The sequence below is a fragment of the Bradysia coprophila genome, unplaced genomic scaffold (genome assembly GCF_014529535.1).
Source record: "Bradysia coprophila strain Holo2 unplaced genomic scaffold, BU_Bcop_v1 contig_296, whole genome shotgun sequence".
Lineage (NCBI taxonomy): Eukaryota > Metazoa > Arthropoda > Insecta > Diptera > Sciaridae > Bradysia > Bradysia coprophila.
The window spans coordinates 1-20,353 of record NW_023503554.1 but is presented as its reverse complement, the minus strand read 5'-3'; the positions used below and the strand labels follow the sequence as shown (position 1 = coordinate 20,353).

Genomic DNA, 20,353 nt, shown 5'->3' with positions numbered 1-20,353 from the left:
TCGCACGTACTCTACAAATTGTCGATAACAAATGAACAGTAATATTATGTCTATACCAATTGACTAAACATTACCCAATGGCGTAATTCCAAGTCTTGATAAATTCTTAGCTACTGCTTCCGCTCGCCACCTTAAAAAATAATACTCAACTTACGATTTCTTCGATTTGCGACTGAAAATGATGAATAGAGAAAACTCAAAATTTTAAACAAATACTAATTTCCAACGCATATTATCCAATATAAAATTTACAAAAGAAAATACAGAACGAAAAGAGTTATTTGCGTTCGATTTGCTTTGTAAATTAAAAGCGTGAACGAGTTAAGATATATGAGGTGCGACACGTGGCGGCCTGCATGAATACGACCTGGGTGTAGCAGGGTAAGACTGCTCTCGCTTCATAAGAAATAACGGGGATGGAATTATGTTAAAATAAAAATAATTTCATATTTGACATTATTAATTGTCTATTTTTTCCAAATTAACGAAAACAATATTTGCAAGTTAACAAAAGAAAAGATTGTTTAGAACACACAGAATTAGAATTAATAAGTGTGGGAACAAAACGTGTTATTACGTTGGATGCGGAAAGTTATAGGACTATTCTATTACAAGTGGGTCCCGGTAATTATACGGAATGGTTAAATTTAAAATATAATAAGTAATGATGCTGTTTTACTTATTTCATGATGGTGAAAATAAAGTTGGGAACATCATTAGTGTCTAGCGGGTGGCATGAAGGGTAGCGAGTTAGAGTGCGAGACAATGCGATTTTATATTTGTACTTTAAGGATCTAAGCCTCAGCTCTAAAATTGAAATGGAATTACAACTGTTCTAAGCTAGAAAATCCTTTTTTTCTGTAATTGTATCCTTAAAAGCCAGGAATGAACAGACACATAAATAATCGTCATTATAGCTGGCTGCATAAATCGACGGGTATTCAGAGATTAAATTATTTACTGTTTTTCCGTTTATCAGAAAATAACACAATTATCCGCCCTATAATAAGATAATAGAATGCGACACGAAAAAAGAAATGCGAAAACAAAAATATTGCTTCCTTCCCCTAGAGCCGTTTAAAAAAAAAAATCGGTAAAAAAGTAACGTTCTCGACTAAAGTTAAAACCTTTAAATCTACAGGGATTTTCTATCAGCATTCGCAACGAAATGCAAATACGCTAACACGATTCCCTGTATAAATAAAGATTTTTCTGCCAAGATAAACGCGGGACCAAGGTTTAAAAAGCTTTTATGTATGTGGGTGGATCGTGAACGTTGAAAGTGGATGTGTACAGTAAAATGAAAAACACTTTAAAAAGGATTTCTTTGTAAATAATATTATTGGAACAGAAATAAATAAAATTCTCGTCTTATGGAAATATGTTCCCTCTAAACACAACTATGCACTTACCCCTTCACATGGGCGACTTGTCGTCAGCTGCTTAACACATCCCTCGACCAAGTGCTTCGCGTTTCCGTTGTGCCGAAAAGAGGCGCAGCTCTTTTCGCTCCTCATCGGTGAGCGAATGACAGTATCGAACCTGTGAAAATTATTCATTTGTTACTTTTTGATGAGAATTTTTTGTTGGGAAATTGATATTTCTTATGCAAATGAGCTAAATTTCCTCATAAAAATTTATATTTAATTTTAACACGACCCCATAACACCCTACTTTTGATATTTTTCATATTCTGCGTCATACTACCACCGATGTCGGAGTACATAAACGAATTATGCAAATTTTAATCCTTGTTTGCTTATGGTTAATCAAGTGTGAAATAACTGTGGGAAGATAATAAAGCCACCCTTATACAATGCGATAATTCATGTATAATAAATCAAATGAATTTGCCATGAATTCAATAAAAGTTTGAATAAATTTAACAGGAAAAAATCGAAAGAGAAATGTTGCTGTTGGCGATGAAAAGCAAGCTCCTTGTAGTAGTATATACAATAAGCGTTTTCATTTTCATGGTAGAATAGTTCCACGACCATAGTTTCCTTCGGATTCAGAAAATTGTCCGAAGGGCTGGCAATAATTTTTCTTTTTAATAAAATCGACAGTCGATTCAATCGTTACATTTTTCAAATTACAAAATCAACAGACTGTCAAAGATTTGTGTGGTTGAAACTGTAAAGAAAAATGATCAATTTCTTGAAAGTTTTGTTTGCCAAGTACTACCGGTACAAGTTTGGTTATTATCTATTATTCTAGTTCAATGAACGAGCGCCATATCGTCAAATAACTTGATATAAATTGAAGTCTAATCCATTTAATATTTATTAAGCCTCCCATATACGCTACTTTTTTCAATTTCAACTAACAACAAATCTCGCTTCTTTGATTGATCGCCAAAATTAATGTTACATGCTGTCACGCATCGAACATCAGTTAATAAGAAGTTTTACATTCATAGCCATGTCCCGAACACTCAAGAATATGTGGATAACAATCGAAAAGTATCAATAAATCTTTGATATTATTATAAATATGATGTCTATTTCCAGCTTAATAACATCGAAGAAATCTGGCTAGTTTTGTTATTCAGATATCGTACAATAGCGCATCCCAGACCACTTTTTGCGTTAGCGTGTAGGTAACATAAATCACGCGCTTATTTTCTTATTACACGAATAACATACATAAGTATATATAAGATAATGTATTATGCTCCCTAAGATGATTTTATATCCTCCATTCCCAAGAAAATTGTCAATCTATCCAGCAAATGGTTAAACCGCCATAATAATAAAAAGGAGGAAAATATACAATTTTCTATGCAAATTTATTCTACTTAAAATGTGTGTATTACCTCATTATCGTGGGGTGGAAGCTGCTGTAACAGTTGTCTAACACGATACTTCTCCCCAGCAGAGTTTACGTATGGTATTTTATCTTCGGGTATTTGTGAGAAATAGAGATGAACCTGAAACAAACAGAAAAAAAGATGTTTTCGTTAGAGGCATAGGCTGTGAACAGTAATATATGATGTGTTCGTGAGCAATATATGTATGGCAATGTGCGGGCAATTTATCATTCCGGTGACATAACAACGTGCCACCTAAATTTTGTTGTTGTTTATTTACGAAAATATTATTTTAATAAATGAGATGAAATTGCCATTCAGTTATCCTAAACAGTAAACCAACCAACCGATGCAAGAAGAAGACGTAAAAAAGATAAAATGTTAAAAGCTAAATCGTAAGCAAATGAGAACAAAAAAAAATCCGATCCCAGACTACCGTTCGTACAGTAGCTACAAAACCTCTTATAAAACACAATGGAAATTATGGTTTTATTATCGTGACCTTTAAGATCTTATTTTATTATTATTTTCCAAACATCTTACCGGTGTAATATGCATTCCTTTTTGCAGAGAATATTTGCACATAAAAAAAACTTTATCAAAACAAAGCTATGAGCACTTGCGTGAATTGAACCCATTTGCAAGAAGTTTTTTGTGATTTTTTTTTGCTCCATCCACAAAAGAAAGCAAAAAAAAAATCGTATTTTGTTGAATGTTGCATACACAACCGTTCCAATTAGTTAGTATGTCTATATGAAGACGCTTTTTAGAAGATTGAAGAAGATATTATGGAACGATATAGACCATTGTGCAATAAATCGATCTTGCTGATAGTTTATTTTATCCTCTTTGATAGCGTCTGTTCATGGTTACTTTCACAAGAATTCACAAAGGGAAACGAAAGAACGATATAACGATAAATCAATTTTTTTAATAGAACTGTTTGTTAGCAGTCGTAAGGTACATGCAGCTGCGACTCCAGTGAACAAAGGATCGTATCATTGATAAAGAAAAATCATTTGTATTTAGAAAAAGAAAATGAGAAAATTTGTTTCGATAACAGCATCAAATGAAAGCTTTACGAAGTCATTGAAGACTTTCTTTTCTTTTATTGCTGTCCTTTTACAGCCACTACTACTACAGTAGTTACTCCTACTGGATTCTCAAGCATCTTATTTGAATAGTTGAGTAGAAAAACTACGGCACAATAAACAATTTTTCGAGATGTAATTGGATAAATGCACTGGAGTGTGTGTAGTATTCAAAATTTCATCTCACAAAATTATCCATCTTTAAAGGAACAAAGAGATTGCTTCTTCATCTGGCATCTGTGACTCTTTTCAGCAGTAAATTGTAAAAGTTATGGAAAATTGTCTTTAGTCTACACTATAATCGAATGAAAGATTTTTTTTCCCCAATTATACTCGGAATCCTTATCGTTGTCTATTGTAATGTCATGAACGCATTTTAACTTGTTCAGCCTGAGAGTCCATTTCGACAAAATAATGAACAAACTAATGCCGAAAGTAGGATATTACGATATATAATTGACTGCAAAAAAAACCTCTTCAGTTAGACCAGCCATATTGTCTGTACAAAAATATGCAAACAAAAGTTTTGTTTTTCTGTGTGCATGATTTTCTCACATTATTTCCATACGATCGTTGGAAGCGACACGATAAAAAAAATACAGAGAATTTTCAGTAGATTGCAATCAAAGTACATTATTAACTAACTAACTGGATGAATGAATATTATTTCAATTCATATTTTATAAATAATATATACCTTTTGTGGTGTGTAACGAAAATATCATTTGGTTGAGCATATAATTCATTGTTGAAAAATACAAATGGCATTTGTACAAATTAACTGGAGGCACCATAAACATGTCTGCGTACATGTATACTCTGTGAGCAGTGAGCATACATATCGCTGGAAGTTGGAAATCGATAAGAAAAATGTGTACAGACCTAGCTACAATATTTATTGCAAACTGACATGTTACAATATGGTTAGTTGGTGCTTTCGGTGTTATTATTAAATATGAGATGAAAATCGATTATTTTGCATAAATATAATTTTGAAATTTATGCTCTTTGGGTGGAGAAAATGTTGTTACTAATTGTCGTTAATAATGTGTCATGTCGGTGCTTTTTTAACCAGACAATCGAAGAGCTATTACACGTTTATGCATTCATAAAGAGAAATTTTCGTCTGGCTTATGTGGCAAGTTTGAAACAACTTTTTGAGAAGTAAAACACGATTCTGAAGTAAGTTGTTGGTGACATGAATTGTTTTAGCTGAAGAGCACCTGAAAGTTTTTAGAACAAAGACACAGAAATGTTATCACATGTTGAGTTAACAACAACTCACAACTGTACATGATGTGAGAGCATTCAGCATTTCAAAAGTTTTCGACACGATACACTTCAATCAAAATTAAAATCGCATTTGGCATTTACCTTGGTATACCAAGAGAACGAAGGGAATGCAAAATATACATAAATTTTATCCAGAAGCAACAAAATAATGTTTTTATTTGGCATTCCCTTTCCTCTCGGTACATCCATGAAGCATTAATCTATACTAGCTACAAAGTTCTCAACTTCACAGCGAAACTTGTTTGCTGCTACAACGTACGTATCTTAAAAGCCCTGCGGTATTTTTGAGCGCAAATTATAATGCATAAATATAAACAACACTCTATCCTTACAAAACAGCCATACATTACACTACAGCGATAATTATCATTGAAATTAGCAATTAGATGGTCTGAGTAGATACCACAAAATGTACCGAAATCTCAAATTATCGTGTGTGCTTAATACCCTTGGATACAGTTTGTGCTTAATATATTGATACCATTTCTAACTCGGTTAAAATGGGCTATCGTTTTATCTCCCAGCTTTATGTTTCACCTATAATTATATACTGCCAGTGTTGTCTGTGTAAGTGTATCGAAGAAAATAGAAAATAGAATGGAAAATGATACATGGACAACGAGCCCCATAATATCAATTGTAATTAATTACCAATAAATCGGTATTGGGACTGTGAAAGACGACGGTAGAGAATCATTTCGGGAAAATTGTTATTTATGATTGAGTTTACAGTACCAATGGGACAATTTCACCGAGCCAATGAATTAAGATCTGTATACGGTTTAACAACATTGTACTACATATGTCATACTGTGACAATTTTAGTGGGTCGTGTTTGATGCATGGTGTGGCCGGCCATAGTCATCCATAAATTTTAGTAATTGAGATTTTGTAATGTTTCGTTTCATATTCCATTAACTAGATAAATTGAATAGTTGGATTTGGCGTAATATGGTCATTATAGATCATAAAAAGAAGAAGGAACCGCAGCGAGATTTTCAGATACGTTTTACCTCATAAATATGAGCAAAAATGACTCAGAAAGGTTCATCAAACCAAAAACGTTTCTGAATTTATAAAGTCAAGAAGCTGCCACTTTTTTCCCACGAACTTCAAAACCGCCTGTAGATCTGGAATAACCGGCTGATTGATTCTTTTAAATCTCATGTGCTACGGTCAAAAGAACTATTGTGTCGCTGTGACGTATTCAATCGAAATTCCAATATATTATTCACATACCGCACTCCGATTCAAATTTTTTTCCAAGTCCCCGCCATACACACTGACACAAAGACACATTATCTATGGTATATCAATTAATGAAATGTTGTAATGATCATTAATCTCCGATACTCTCTCAATTCATCATTTAAATCATCCGTACAATACATTCAAATGTTCAAATAAATAGACATAAAGCATACATTATGCATTCTGACTATGATTAATGATTATGATTAAGTGTGGATTAAGACAACAATGACTGATTTTGCAATCAAAATTAGACAACCATAGTTACCAACTACCTACTTAATATATATGACTGTATTACCGTGTGCGGAGCTTTGGACGAAAATAAATATAATTTTAGCTTCGATGATAGATCGTTTGATGTTGTAATTTACAATGCGTTGAGTAGTGAGAATAGACACGACGAATGTAAAATTTCTAAGCATTCAACTTGCCTGGCAACCTATAAAGTATAGTTCGACGTTTGAACATAATTTTGTTTTGTGGTGAATAAATTCTTCAACGTCCGAGAGAGCGAAAAATTTCCCAATTGATTTGATCTGGTTTTGGTTCATGCGGCGATGAATAATCACTCATTGCTTTAATGGAAGCGAATGATTTAGCGATGTCTAGTAAACATTGTCATAGCTTTAATTTTCCAAAAACAATTACCACAAACCATTTTTAGTGCAGACGTTCATTTAATTAAAACGAAGAATGCAAAAATTTACGGTCCTAACTCATCTGCAAGCTTATGGAATAAACTGTGACCACAAAAAACCAATCGAAGCGATTAAAGTTAACTCGAAAGCGAACCATATGCAAAGCATACATAACAATATTCGGTTGGTGTAAAATTCATTCAAGGATTTAGTGTTACACAAGAAAAAACCGACACCATAAAATCGAGAATATCGTTTTTGCCGAAGTGGTAAAATGCAAAACGTTTAGTCTGTTACAGTCTCCGCACTTTCCATATGATAATTTTTAGTGCTCACTTCACATGTGTGGTATATGGTATATGTCCTCAATACCATTATAAGCAAACTGGCCGTCGGGTATCGTAAATTGTAATTTTGGACATTATCTACACTGGAAACCAGCAAAATATTTCCAGATGACCATAAATGCCAAACGAAATTGTGCAAAGGGTACAATGAATGAGCTTTTTTATTGTTTTATTAAAGCTTATAAAACTGAAATATGTGGCTTATGAGAAGACTTGAAGATTTAAAGAGTGGTTTTTCGGTTCATTTTCAAAACATGACTGCTCACTTTCCCGTATTTAATACAAGATTGCAACATTTTGATAAAAGTAAAAATAAGTTCAAGTATTTTTATTGCATACGACGACGAGCAATGCCTGAAGGAACACTTTACTTAAGCTTCATGAACATCAGCAATGAAACAAATTTATGTGCATTGATAAAATGTGCTTGAAGACAATACCCTCTTTTGTATTAACGTAAAATAGCTCTAGCTGGTATAAGAACAAACCCCCCAAAAAAACAATGCATTGGCAAGCTTACCACGACACCGTTATGATACCCTCTTGAACACTTTTGGTTTTTGTGAACATAACGATAAATAGCATGCGATAAAGGTAAAAAGAAATTCGATAAATCTTCGTAAATTGTACAATATACGTGTCGCCTCTCACTGTGTTTATAATAGAAAGTCTACAGTCAACTAATACAGATCTACTAATGAAACTCAGTAGATGTGTCTTCGGCCAAGGCCGGGAATATTATGATTTATTGACGCATTGTACATGGTATATATAGGCTGGATCACAGGCTACTTGATGCTTGACAATTCAATGGCAAACTGTGATCACCACAGATACTTCCCCCTTTGAAGAAATTTTGTTGGTCCAAGTCGATCGTCTGTGTCACGTGGATTTGGGACGAGATTTCACAGCAGGACCATAACTTGTGTTTGGATAGGGATTTGATGTGGTGGATTGGTTGGAGCCACGGATGTTCGGGTTTGAGTGATTTCTGAAGTCGCTTGCTTGTCGAGTTGTGTGTCAAAAACCATTTGAATGTTGGTATCCGGTGTATGACGTGAGGTACTTTGAAAATTTTGAATCTGTTTCATAGCGGTAGGATCCATAAGGTTACCTAATAGCTGTGAAAACAGTTGGTTTTTCGAAAGTTTTGTTGCTTTGAAATTTTGTGTCTTGATTAGATTGGTGACAATCTAATAAGATTTGATTCGAGAATTCATTATATCGAATTTTGGATCTGTTTAAATTTGGGTTTAATTTTGAAACAGATTATCTCGAAAATGATTTTATTTCGGATGAAGATGAATTTTCTCCGATGTTGGAAGATTGGTTATGTTTCCAACTCTTTATTTAATTTCAAATTAATTCAGATTAAGAGATCGTACAACCTCATAATTTCGTGAAATGACATTGTCCACGGCTTTACCCGGAAAATGACAAGATGTCATTCATTTAACTGCTATTTTTACAGTTTTTAATGGGCGAAAAATGAAGTGTTGTTGTCTTAAGTCTGATAGACGGTGTTTGGTGCTTGTCTCATTCTACGTGGAATGTTATTTGAATATATGACAGCACGAAACATTCCGGAATAATTTTAATTTTTTAAATTTTATTCCAATTGTTGTGGAGCTTTTTTACTGCCATTTAATTTGCAGGAATACGCACTGCACGAAATGTACTTATATTAGATGGTTATAGCTGTCTGTGGTAGCAGACTTTAGGCAGTATAATTGTCATGTACATTTCGACTGATATTATATATGTGACTCATTGAACGGTTGTATGTACGTTTGTACGATTCTACGGTCAATGAGTTTTAACCTATTGGCGCCGGTTTAGTGGTTTAATATCAGATTTTGTAATTTATGTCATTCGTGAACTTGAATTTGTTGTGTGTCAATTCAAGGGTGTTGAATTTATACACGATGACTTTTTATTCTTTACGTTCTATGATGGTAAGAACTTGTGAAACTAGTTTACATGGAAAAAGGATGTGTTATCGCACAATGGATAACTCATTGGATCAATTTTCATGTATCAAGTATTTTCGATTACAACTTTAAGAAACAAAAAGTTTCAATCCTCGACACGCTTCGGTTTTGCTTAAACGGTTCCGTCGTTTATGAGTTAATCACGAAAGATTATTCTCAAGACGGATAGGCGTAGAGCTTAATTTTCGAAACGCTGAGCCGGGTGATTGGACTAATTTAGAATTAGCGATTGTTGCAAATCGTTCTATAATTGTAATGAGGGAATACTTGATTCTTTGGTGTTTGTCAGAAGAATTTTTTGGATGTTTTTTTCCGAAAAATTGTTTTTAATTTTGAAGTGTTGAATAGACTACGCCAAAATGATTTTTTTTCTCATTTTTTTTACATAAAGCAGCTAAAAATTGAAAATAAAGATACCCGTGTCTCGTCTTTTGACGAAAAAACTTGAAACCGGAAAGATTTTTCACTTTATAAATTCCTGAAATATGTGATTTGCGCCATTTTCCACCCAAATTCCACATAAGGTCTTAAGTTTGCCACTTTGCAATTACAGTAGTATGAGTAGTATTGTTCACTCAGTTCATCCAGTTTTGACTGATTCACTGAATTTTGTTTTGATGAAATGTCAAATCGGGACAGTAAATTTTAAATCTCAAACAAGTTTGTGTCGAAAATTTGTAGTATTTCGCGTAAAACAAAGTGATACAGTTTAAATTTCGCACAGAAAATAGTTCCGAGTGTGCTCATGCTAGTGTCTTAAACAGAATTTAGGACAAATTCTCCGAAATAATTTTAAAGACAAATTAATTTGGTCAAACATTGTGGGTGTTGTGAAAATTTCATTTTTAAAAGTAATTTGGTGTGAATTGTGCCATTCAGTGTTCAATTCCTTAATTTTATGTGCCTAGAAATTGCCTGCAATGCGTTTCGTGCTAATTCAGTCGGTAAAATGTGAAGAAAACATACAAAAATATGTTTCCATTCAGGTAAACAAAATTCTTGACATGTCTGTTGTGAAGATAGTCGTAAGTGACACCACAAAACTGAATTTTTTTTGTCCGTTAATTTAAAAAATGATTTTTTTGGCGGAAATGCTTTTATTTGAATGTGTGCATGATTCCGGTAAAATAAAATAGTGATAAAGTCACCACTATTGATGACCTTTAAAATGGCATCATTGGTTAAATATGATTGGCATAGTCTATTATTCTTTGAAACTTTTTTTAGAGTTTTGTACGAGAAACGAAAAGACCTTATCTTTTTCACAGTGATGCAACGCACCCATTTTGAGGTGGACATCCCAACCGCGTAATCGAGGTTGGTGGAAAGTGTCGTTGATAAGTTTCGATGTATCGTTTTTCGTGAATAATTCTCAGGAAATGGTTTCCTCTGATCAAACTATTTAGTTTCACTAAACGTTGATTTATAATTTTTATGAAATTGGTTGTTTAACCATATTTCTAGGCCAAAAAATTTTATTTTTGGTTGACTGTAGTTCTTGTAACTAGATGTTATAGTTACGGTAGTTTGTCGACAACATTTTAGCCAAAATATTTGTGCTAAAACTAAGTCTTAAATCTAAATTTACTTTTTGAGCTTAACTAGTGGATTAACCTAGTTTTTATGCTTAAAAGTACAATTTGTTACTAAATTTTGAATTGGTTTTCATAATTGAAAAACACAATTTTAGGATGTTGTCGACCGAAGTATAGATCTTATAACTTCGTTATATTTTGACGACTGTAGTGCTCGTGTGGGCATTCTTATTTATTATTGTTACAGTCCACTGAACGTTTGTTACGGACAGTGCAAATTGGTTTATTGTGCCAATTTGGTCTTTAATTTTTGATTTCATTGCTATTTATAGCTGAAATTATTAGACTTTGTTCAGAGGTATTTTAACGTGAACTTGAGTCGGGGTCACCAATTATATGGGAGCTAATCTCAACCATATAGAAAGTCTACAGTCAACTAATACAGATCTACTAATGAAACTCAGTAGATGTGTCTTCGGCCAAGGCCGGGAATATTATGATTTATTGACGCATTGTACATGGTATATATAGGCTGGATCACAGGCTACTTGATGCTTGACAATTCAATGGCAAACTGTGATCACCACAATACCACCAAAATATAAAAAACAAAAATGTATAGTACGTAGGTACAACTACGATAAGAGAGACTAATAAACTATGTGGTAAACCATGTCACATACATTAGTGTTGAAGAAGATTTTATCTCAGAATACTTTGTAATTAAAATTAGCCAATTAATTTGTTGAGATTGTAATTTGAAGTGGAGCATTTGAATTGCAGTGGTTTTGAGCACGCGTTCAATATTTTGCGATATGCTGGACAAAAATAGTTTTAGATACAGAAAGGATCGAATGAAACACATTTATTATTTCTAACACTTTGTGACCTCTCTATATCCTCGTTATCCGCAAGATTATACGACTATTAAGAGCTATTCATTTATCTAAATGTTATGGTTGCTTTCTATAACATAGCAACGCGATTTATTACATGACCATTCTGAAAGCACAATATTCACCAATAACAACATATCAATAGTCACCCTCATAACATTCAACCCGAACCAGAGCATTAATTCGTCGCATAAAACCCCGACCATAATTCAATTGTATCCTAACAAAGAATACCAAAGTTCTATACAAACAGTACAACCCACCAAAAAAGAATGAAAGAAAATGATATTACATTCCGGCACTAGTTTTATTAGCCATTTTAGTACACACGGAAAAACCAACCCCAGCCACACAGATTCATTCGTTATCATAAAAATAATCGCCAGATTCAATTAGGTTCGAACACACGTGGTCATTTTAAGTATGAATTATTCGGCTTGTGTCTGTGGGAAAGTGTGGCGAATTTTTTTTCCCTCGTCCTGAGTAGCGAAATCTACTTATATTTTCGTATTAAAATAATAAACATCAAAGCAGAGACGGAGATATGCTAGCGTTGACATTAAAATGGTTGGGGGTGAATCGAACGTGTTCGGAAAATATAATTGAATCATACGATGTAAGAAAAAGTAATGGCAAAAATGGAGAGTTATGTGCAAACGTATAATTACGTACAGTTATTGCAGTCACAACAGCACAACGCTTAGAATGTGTAGAATAAACTCTAATAACGAAGAACGAAAAAAATATCTTACTTGATCCGGTCGTAATCCAGGAGGTACCCATGTATACTCTTCCAGTGCACATCCACTGTCATCGTCCGACTGTGAATGTCTCTGTTGTACGTCCAGCTGATGTGCACCGCCGATGAGATTTTGTTGATAGCTCGGATGAAATATTTGGGACTGAAACGATGACGATGGTTTCGATGGAATGTTTGGCTTTTGCGATGTTATCGGACAATTGGGTAAACGTTCGGTTGCTGGGGGTAATGAACTGGAAGATGGCTGATAAGAAAGCGTTTGATGTTGGTAATGCTGATGCGGAGGTTGTGTATGATGCAAAGTTGGTTGCGGAGTTGATGGCAACGATGATGTTGTCGATGATGGAATGACTCCGTGATGTGATTTTGATGGAGACGGCATTTGGTGGGGATAAGACATTGGCAATGATCGTCTTACGGGCCTGGAAAATAAGTGGAAAAAACGGATGTCGTTATTGAACGTCTTCTTTTTATAAAAATCAAAAACTCTGAAAATAAAATTTATCGAGGAGAATGCAGCATGAGCATGATGTAGTAAATTGAAATATTTTTTTACAAAACAAAATAAAATATTGGAAAAGCATGATAGCCATAATTCATTGTAAATTTATAAATTTTAATATTGCGAATCCTGCTAAATCCAACTGCAATATAATCAGAATATTAACGACTCCTGGTATTTTATTTACATTGGTATGTGGTGTACAGCAAAATATGATAAATTGACAAAATATGAATTCCCAGCATTCATTCGATTATTATACATTTTGTAAGTTTGTTTTTATCGATTTTTCATTGAAAAATGTTACACAGAAAAAATAGTCGAGCATGAAATTTATAAATTTGATGCATATAAAATGAAAATGTAAATCGAGGCTTAAATATACATTTTTCATACTGTGCAAATACCATGGTTATTATAACATTCATAACATTCACGTAATAGATTTTCGCTAATACGCTGGATTTCAAAATCTGCATACTGTTTTCATTGGACCAGCAACCGAAATATTAAATGGAATTTATATTCTTTAAATGTGAAGTCCATAGCAAGGACTTGAATGACTGGCCTTAAATGTAGAACTAATTAGACTAATGAATTTTCAAGCAATTAATGATGAAATAAAAGAAGAAAAATATTGTTCTGGACGAGGTCTAGTTCATTCCTCGCATCAACTGTCTGAGGGAGACAGGACCATTCCCGTGGAATGTGTACAATCGAAAAAAAACCTCTAAACTCCTTTTTTTTACTATACGTGTATAGAAAAATATAATACAGCTAAATGAAGTATATAACTCGAAATGTACTACCACTCGGTCAAGCTCTCGTGTACGTACACGTCTCGTTATATACTTCATGTAGCTGTAACATACTATTATCAGATTCAATCCATCCTAAGCCAATCGAAAAGAAATTGAATGATGATTTAGGCTTGGTAATGAAACAAAAAATAACAGGTGTAGGGGTAGAAGATAGTACAAATGTATTTTGGCTGTAAAAGTTCCCACGAAAATACTTTTTACTTCTTGGTTTTTTTCCACTCAATGGTCATCAACACCGTTGTCTTGTCTTGATCGATTAGAATTCATTATCAGGTAATTAAACCCTTTACAATCAATCAACCGGTTAATTGTTATCATAAAAGTAAACATTCAATTATAGAACGAAGCGTAGTTTCACATAAAATATTCTCATATCAATTCAAATGTGTTTATTTTGCACGCAGACCGACTCAACTCGAATTAACACATTTATTCCAACCAGCACCAATGAAATTCCATATCGACAATCTAATTTGTTTTTTGTTATTTGTTGCACACCGTACAACTGTTGTTATTATTCAATTTACGGTGCTGGGTGCTATTATGTGAACTGTGAACGGTTTGGTTTTGTGTTTTAAGTTGACTATAAATGACTGATGGACATCGGTTCATGTTCCATTAAAGAATCAACGTTCTAACTAACAAGAATATAATACAAAGTTTGTATCTTATCTGAGTTCTAGTTGTGTCAGAAAGTGAATTTCATAAAAATGGTTTGCAAAGGTTGTGGAACAAGTGAGTTTATTTTCTCTGGAACGATGAATTCGAATTTTAAATAACTTAAAAATTTCTTGATGTAGATTGTCAATGCACATCCACAAAGTGTGGCACTGGATGCAAGTGTGATGCTCAGTGCAATTGCCCGTGCAAGACACAAGAAAAAGGAAAGGAAGGATGCTGCAACTGAAATTTGATCACTGTCGCTTATCACAGTGTCCACTCCAATAACTTCTGTATTATGTAACCGTAATAAAAATCAATTAGAAGAAGCAAAGTCAGTTTTTTGTGTATACGGTAGAAACACACTAATAATCATCGCAAAAGGAATTTTAACCATGCAAAGTACAAAGTGGAAAATTTTTTGTAACGAATTACAAATGCATAATCCGACAGAAGTGGCTATAAAATGATAACTTCGTCGTTCAGCCACTGATATTTAGTTCTACATTAGAATATTTTATTTTACCGAAAGATGTTTCTGCCTACTTGTAGAAACTTGTTTTCTAATCTTGAAAACCAAGCCAAAGGACAGATCAAAGTATAAATTTTTGAATTGCATGAGTCACAATCGACTTTAGCATCAGTAATATTTTTGATGAGGAACGCATATTTCCATTGAGTATACCTTTTAATTATCGAAAACCCGTTAAACCTTGAAATTGATACTGGGAAATCTAAGATTCCGGTACATAAAACTAAATTATCGTTCTATAAATTCTCAAAAATGTTCTGGTTTAACATCAGCTAAAGTTTACTCGCATTTAATATTTAATACCGATGCGAATGCAATTCGATTTCACGTGTGAGTTTTTTCTTCGTCTTTTTGTTGCGTACTCTTGCATTTAAAACCGTTTTCTTTTCGCACAAATTGAAATTTATGTTCTTCAACCAGTACATTTCGATCCTGTTTTTTATAAAATTACGTAAATCAATCCACACCATCATTATGAATGTATTTAATTGCATCAAATGAGTGATTTTATTTCTTTGCTCTGGTTTGTTATCTTATCGCAAACTTTTTAACTGAACATTGAGTGAGTATAATTCTGTTTGTAAATAACACAGAAAAGAGTCTCACAATTCTCTCGCGTAATCTGTCGAATTCAACAGAGAAAAATGCCGCCACTAAGAAATTCTTCGTAATTCATTCGATTTTAATTTGTATATTTATATCGCAATGATATCTTGGAACTGAATTTTGTAGAATGTAAAGTGATTTCGAGCTCTTCGTTTTATAGTTTTTGAATTGGATGAAGTGAAGGCAATATATTTTAACATTTGAACAGTTCAAAAGCTATTAATTTCGAATTTGTTCACTTAATCTTCTTAAGATTTCTTTTTCGCAGAAAGCAATGATTTTTACTCCTACGCTGTTCCAAGTGTTTTATCGAAAGCTAATATGTAGAATGTAAACTTGGTTGTAGATATCTAAAAGTGGTTTTTAACCTGTCACATACGGCTATTCATCTGTTATCGATAACGACGACAAAAGTAATGACAAGCTCTGGGTAATATAGTCATATATACGTAAAGTAAAATGCATGTTAAAACATTGAAGTACAAGATTTGAAATCAACAGATTAAAAGCACTTTGATCGATGGAAGTAATAGACCCGATAAAAATAACGGTCATATGCTTGCCGTCTGTAACATGTTAAAACTCTCATAATTTCACCAACTGATAAAAATTATAATAATTTAATAAGGAGATGGTTTGACTTAGCAGAGAACTGTTTCGTGTTTCATCGACAACATATGCCACTGGTATATAAACACCATTCTTTCATTCATAAAATTTGATGATATGGGCAGGTGGACTTCCAAGAGGCCGCCCGTCTACTATCTCTTAAAAATAAACGAAAATAGGAGGCACGCTTTTTTGTTGATAACACAATCGACAAAAAAAAACATCTGAGAAACCGTATTGAGCTATCAGCTATACATCCATACTTTTAATACTTATACGTTCGTCCACACATAAGCGATATTAACGAAAACAATAACAATGCGAGAAACTTTCTTTTCGTATAGTGAACACTGGCTGAACAGATCTCAGAATGTTTTCGTTGTAAGGAACGAGACTTACAAATAAGAATTTCCGTTAACATTTTATGTGAAAGAGTGTGTGTTTATACACCATGCAGTCGAAGTGTTGTGCCTTCAATAAAGGCCCTTCATATATAGAAACAAAAAAATAATCTTATCTTTTCATGGTCTGTTGTGTTCACATTCATAATATCAAAAACATACTCTTCCATTAATAATCAGTGTGTAGTGTATACCTTCACTTATGTTCATAATCGTCCGATCGTTGCGTTCGATGTTACTCGCGTTTACTTTCGTTTAACGAATTTTTTTTTGGTATTTCTATTAGTTCTCTCAAGTGTTTCCCTGTTGTGAGTTCGATGTGTGCTCAATTTAAATTAATTTAAACAACAGAAAAAACACATCGAGGTTGCTATATATATGTCAATATTATCTGTGATCGAAAACATAAAATCATTGTGTCGCGCGGAATTAAAGAAAATTCTTACTGAAAATGTACACGAATTGTCTGAAAAGAAATGCAAATTTTGTCTTACGTACAAGTGTTCGATCATATCAAAGTGAACAAGGTGTTTATGGATACAGAAAGAAGCCAAAAGTCAGCTATGAAGGTTTGTTTATGTTAAATATTGAATTTCATTTTAGAAAATTTAATGGGAATATAGTGAGATCCACTATAAAGAAATATTATTGATGAGATGATCATTAAGTCGCACGTATTCATTTTTATATAGAGTTACTTAATACTTCGTAAAGGTACTGTATCCGAGGAGATTCAGAAGTAACATATCTTTCTGTGATAAGTTATTTATAGAAACAATCTCTTACTGTAAGATAGTGTCTTCTAGCTGATTAGATTAAGAATATTAAAATGTTACCTCAATGTTGACAACTGTACATTAATTACCAATAAATAAAAACAGTTCCACAAGACATTCTTGAGGCGAGACAACGAAACAGCAATACATATCGATGGGTAGAAGCATACCGAAAACACAGTCACAGATTGGCAAACATCAATTCAATTTCGTATCAACCGATTGAAAGGTTTGCAATCAAACATAGATTAATTATTCGTATACAAATACAATGTACCCGGCTACATAATCGTATGAATTAGTTACATTCCAGAACTACAGCCAGCACATTATGGCCTCAATTACAGTGATAATGTCAATCTCAAAGGAATACTGACCACAACTGAAACCGAATCTTCAATTAAACACATCGAAAATCACCTGAAGCAAACCTACTGTGGTTCGGTGGGCGCTGAATTTTCTTATGTGGAATGCGAATATGAAAAGGAATGGCTCACAGAAAACTACGAACGAATAATGAGCGAAACTGTTCCGAAGGAAACGCAAATCGAAATTGCTGCACTATTGTTAAAATCACAGGCTTGGGACAATTTTTTAGCCACTAAATTTTCGACGGTTAAACGATACGGAGCAGAGGGTGCCGAATCGATGATGGCTTTCTTCAGAGAACTATTCATGTTGTCCGTCGATGATGGTATCAGTCATATTGTTTTGGGTATGCCGCATAGAGGGAGACTGAATTTATTGACGACAATGTTGAACACTAGACCGGCAAAGATTTTTAATAAATTTAGAGGAAATCCAGAATTTCCGAGTGATGCGAAAGCCATGTGCGACATAGCTAGTCATTTTCGTGAGTCGATACACTTCAAGTATCGTTGTTCTTGCTAAACATTTTCTTCTTACGTTCAAGACACTTCTGACGACCTCACGTACAAGGGGAAAACGATACGCATTTCCACTTGCCATAATCCCTCGCATTTGGAAGTAAATATTTCATTTCGGTTAAAAGATCTTTTCAAATCTGATTTTGAATTGTTGTTCCCAGGCTGTAAATCCAGTTTCAATGGGAAAAGCTCGATCTAAACAACAAACGTGCCTGGAAGGCGGATATGGTAGTAATGCAGATGAAGAGTTTTCTAAAACCATTCTTAACGTGCAGGTAATTAAAAGCTGCACTTTGCATTGCAATTCGTTTTTAAACTGATCTTTCCAGCTACATGGTGACGCTGCATTTGCCGGTCAAGGTATTAACCAAGAAATGCTGATGATGGCTGGTACACCACATTTTGACGTAGGCGGTACAATTCATATGATCGTTAATAATCAAATTGGCTTTACAACACCAGCGGAGAGGGGGAAAACGAGCCGATACAATTCGGATTTAGCGAAAAGTATTCTAGCTCCCGTTTTTCATGTCAATGGCGACGATCCAGAGGTAAAATCAAATCAAGTGAAATATTTCGATATTTTTTGTCTAACTGTTCTGGACCACCAGAGCCTGTGTCGCATCACAAAATTGGCCTTTGAATATCAGCGAAAATTCCGGAAAGACATTTTCATAGATTTAAATTGCTTTCGTCGGTGGGGCCATAACGAGGTGGATGATCCGACGATTACAAACCCTTCGATGTATCAAATAATTCACTCGCGCAAGTAAATTATTCGAATAACCTTAAAATTGTGCCACCATTTACATTTAACTCCGATCAGGTCCGTCCCAGATCTTTATTCGGAAAAAATTGTTAACGAAAATGTGACGACCAGAGACCATTTGGTTGACGTTGTTAAAGAACATGTTGCATTTTTGAACTCCGAACTTTCTGCAACTGATTCATACAAACCAGAGGCGTATTATTTCAAGAAACAATGGTCTCACATACAACAGGCGTCCAGTTATGTAACCACATGGGATACTGGAATTGACTACAGTCTACTTCGTTACATTGGAGAGAAAAGTGTAACGATTCCAAAAGATTTTGTAAATATCCGTGTCATTGAATTACGAGATCTAGTCTAATTAACGTTCGATTTGCAGAACCTTCATCCACACCTACTCAAAACTCATGTGAATGCAAGAATAAAGAAATTGAATGAAGGCCAAAAGATTGACTTTGCTACAGCAGAAGCAATGGCAATGGGTGTGTTCTGCATTGTAAAAACTGAATGAAAATTGATTTTATTAAACCAGAACTATTTTAGGCAGCCTGATGTATCAAGGGTACAATGTTCGTATAAGTGGGGAAGATGTTGGTCGAGGCACATTCGCTCACCGACACGCAATGTTAGTGGATCAAAAACCAATGAAATGTTTATTCCTCTGAATGCCATGGAAGGTGGATTCGGTGGAAAATTGGAGGTAGCAAACAGTATCTTGTCTGAAGAAGCGGTTCTAGGCTTTGAATATGGAATGTCAATCGACAATCCTAATACGTGTTTCATCTGGGAAGCTCAATTCGGTGATTTCTTCAACGGAGCTCAGATAATATTCGATGCGTTCATCGCGAGTGGAGAGAGTACGAGTGCAATGTAGTACATTTAGTAATAATGTTGATAGCTCATTGATTTTTCTATTTAGCAAAGTGGATGTACTCGTCCGGACTGGTCATTCTATTGCCTCATGGATATGATGGGGCGGCATCGGAACATAGTTCCTGTCGCATTGAGCGATTCCTCCAAAAACTGACTCTAAGGAAACTCTTCCAGATGGAGACGATGTTAATATGCAAGGTTTGGATGGTTTAGATCACAGTTGAGGGATCAACCCGATCAAATTTATTGACTATTTTTATGTAAGTTATCAATGCCTACACACTGCCCGAATGTTCGGCT

At 34.1% G+C, this 20,353-nt stretch overlaps 1 protein-coding gene, 1 long non-coding RNA gene and 1 pseudogene across 2 annotated transcripts; 2 read left to right on the top strand and 1 right to left on the bottom strand.

Annotated features, from left to right (window-relative positions):
• Positions 1-1,443: 1,443 nt before the first annotated feature.
• Positions 1,444-13,526, bottom strand: LOC119078411 (protein prickle-like). The gene is made up of 4 exons (XM_037185912.1): positions 13,513-13,526; positions 12,607-13,036; positions 2,816-2,929; positions 1,444-1,542 (listed from the first exon to the last, which is right to left on the bottom strand). The coding sequence occupies exons 1-4, from the start codon at positions 13,524-13,526 to the stop codon at positions 1,444-1,446; spliced, it is 657 nt and encodes a 218-aa protein (XP_037041807.1).
• Positions 13,527-14,201: 675 nt separating this feature from the next.
• Positions 14,202-14,931, top strand: LOC119078409. The gene is made up of 2 exons (XR_005088011.1): positions 14,202-14,672; positions 14,738-14,931. It is a non-coding gene; the product is annotated as an uncharacterized LOC119078409 (long non-coding RNA).
• A 1,660-nt stretch (positions 14,932-16,591) lies between these two features.
• On the top strand, positions 16,592-20,251 carry LOC119078410 (annotated as a pseudogene).
• Positions 20,252-20,353: the final 102 nt, after the last annotated feature.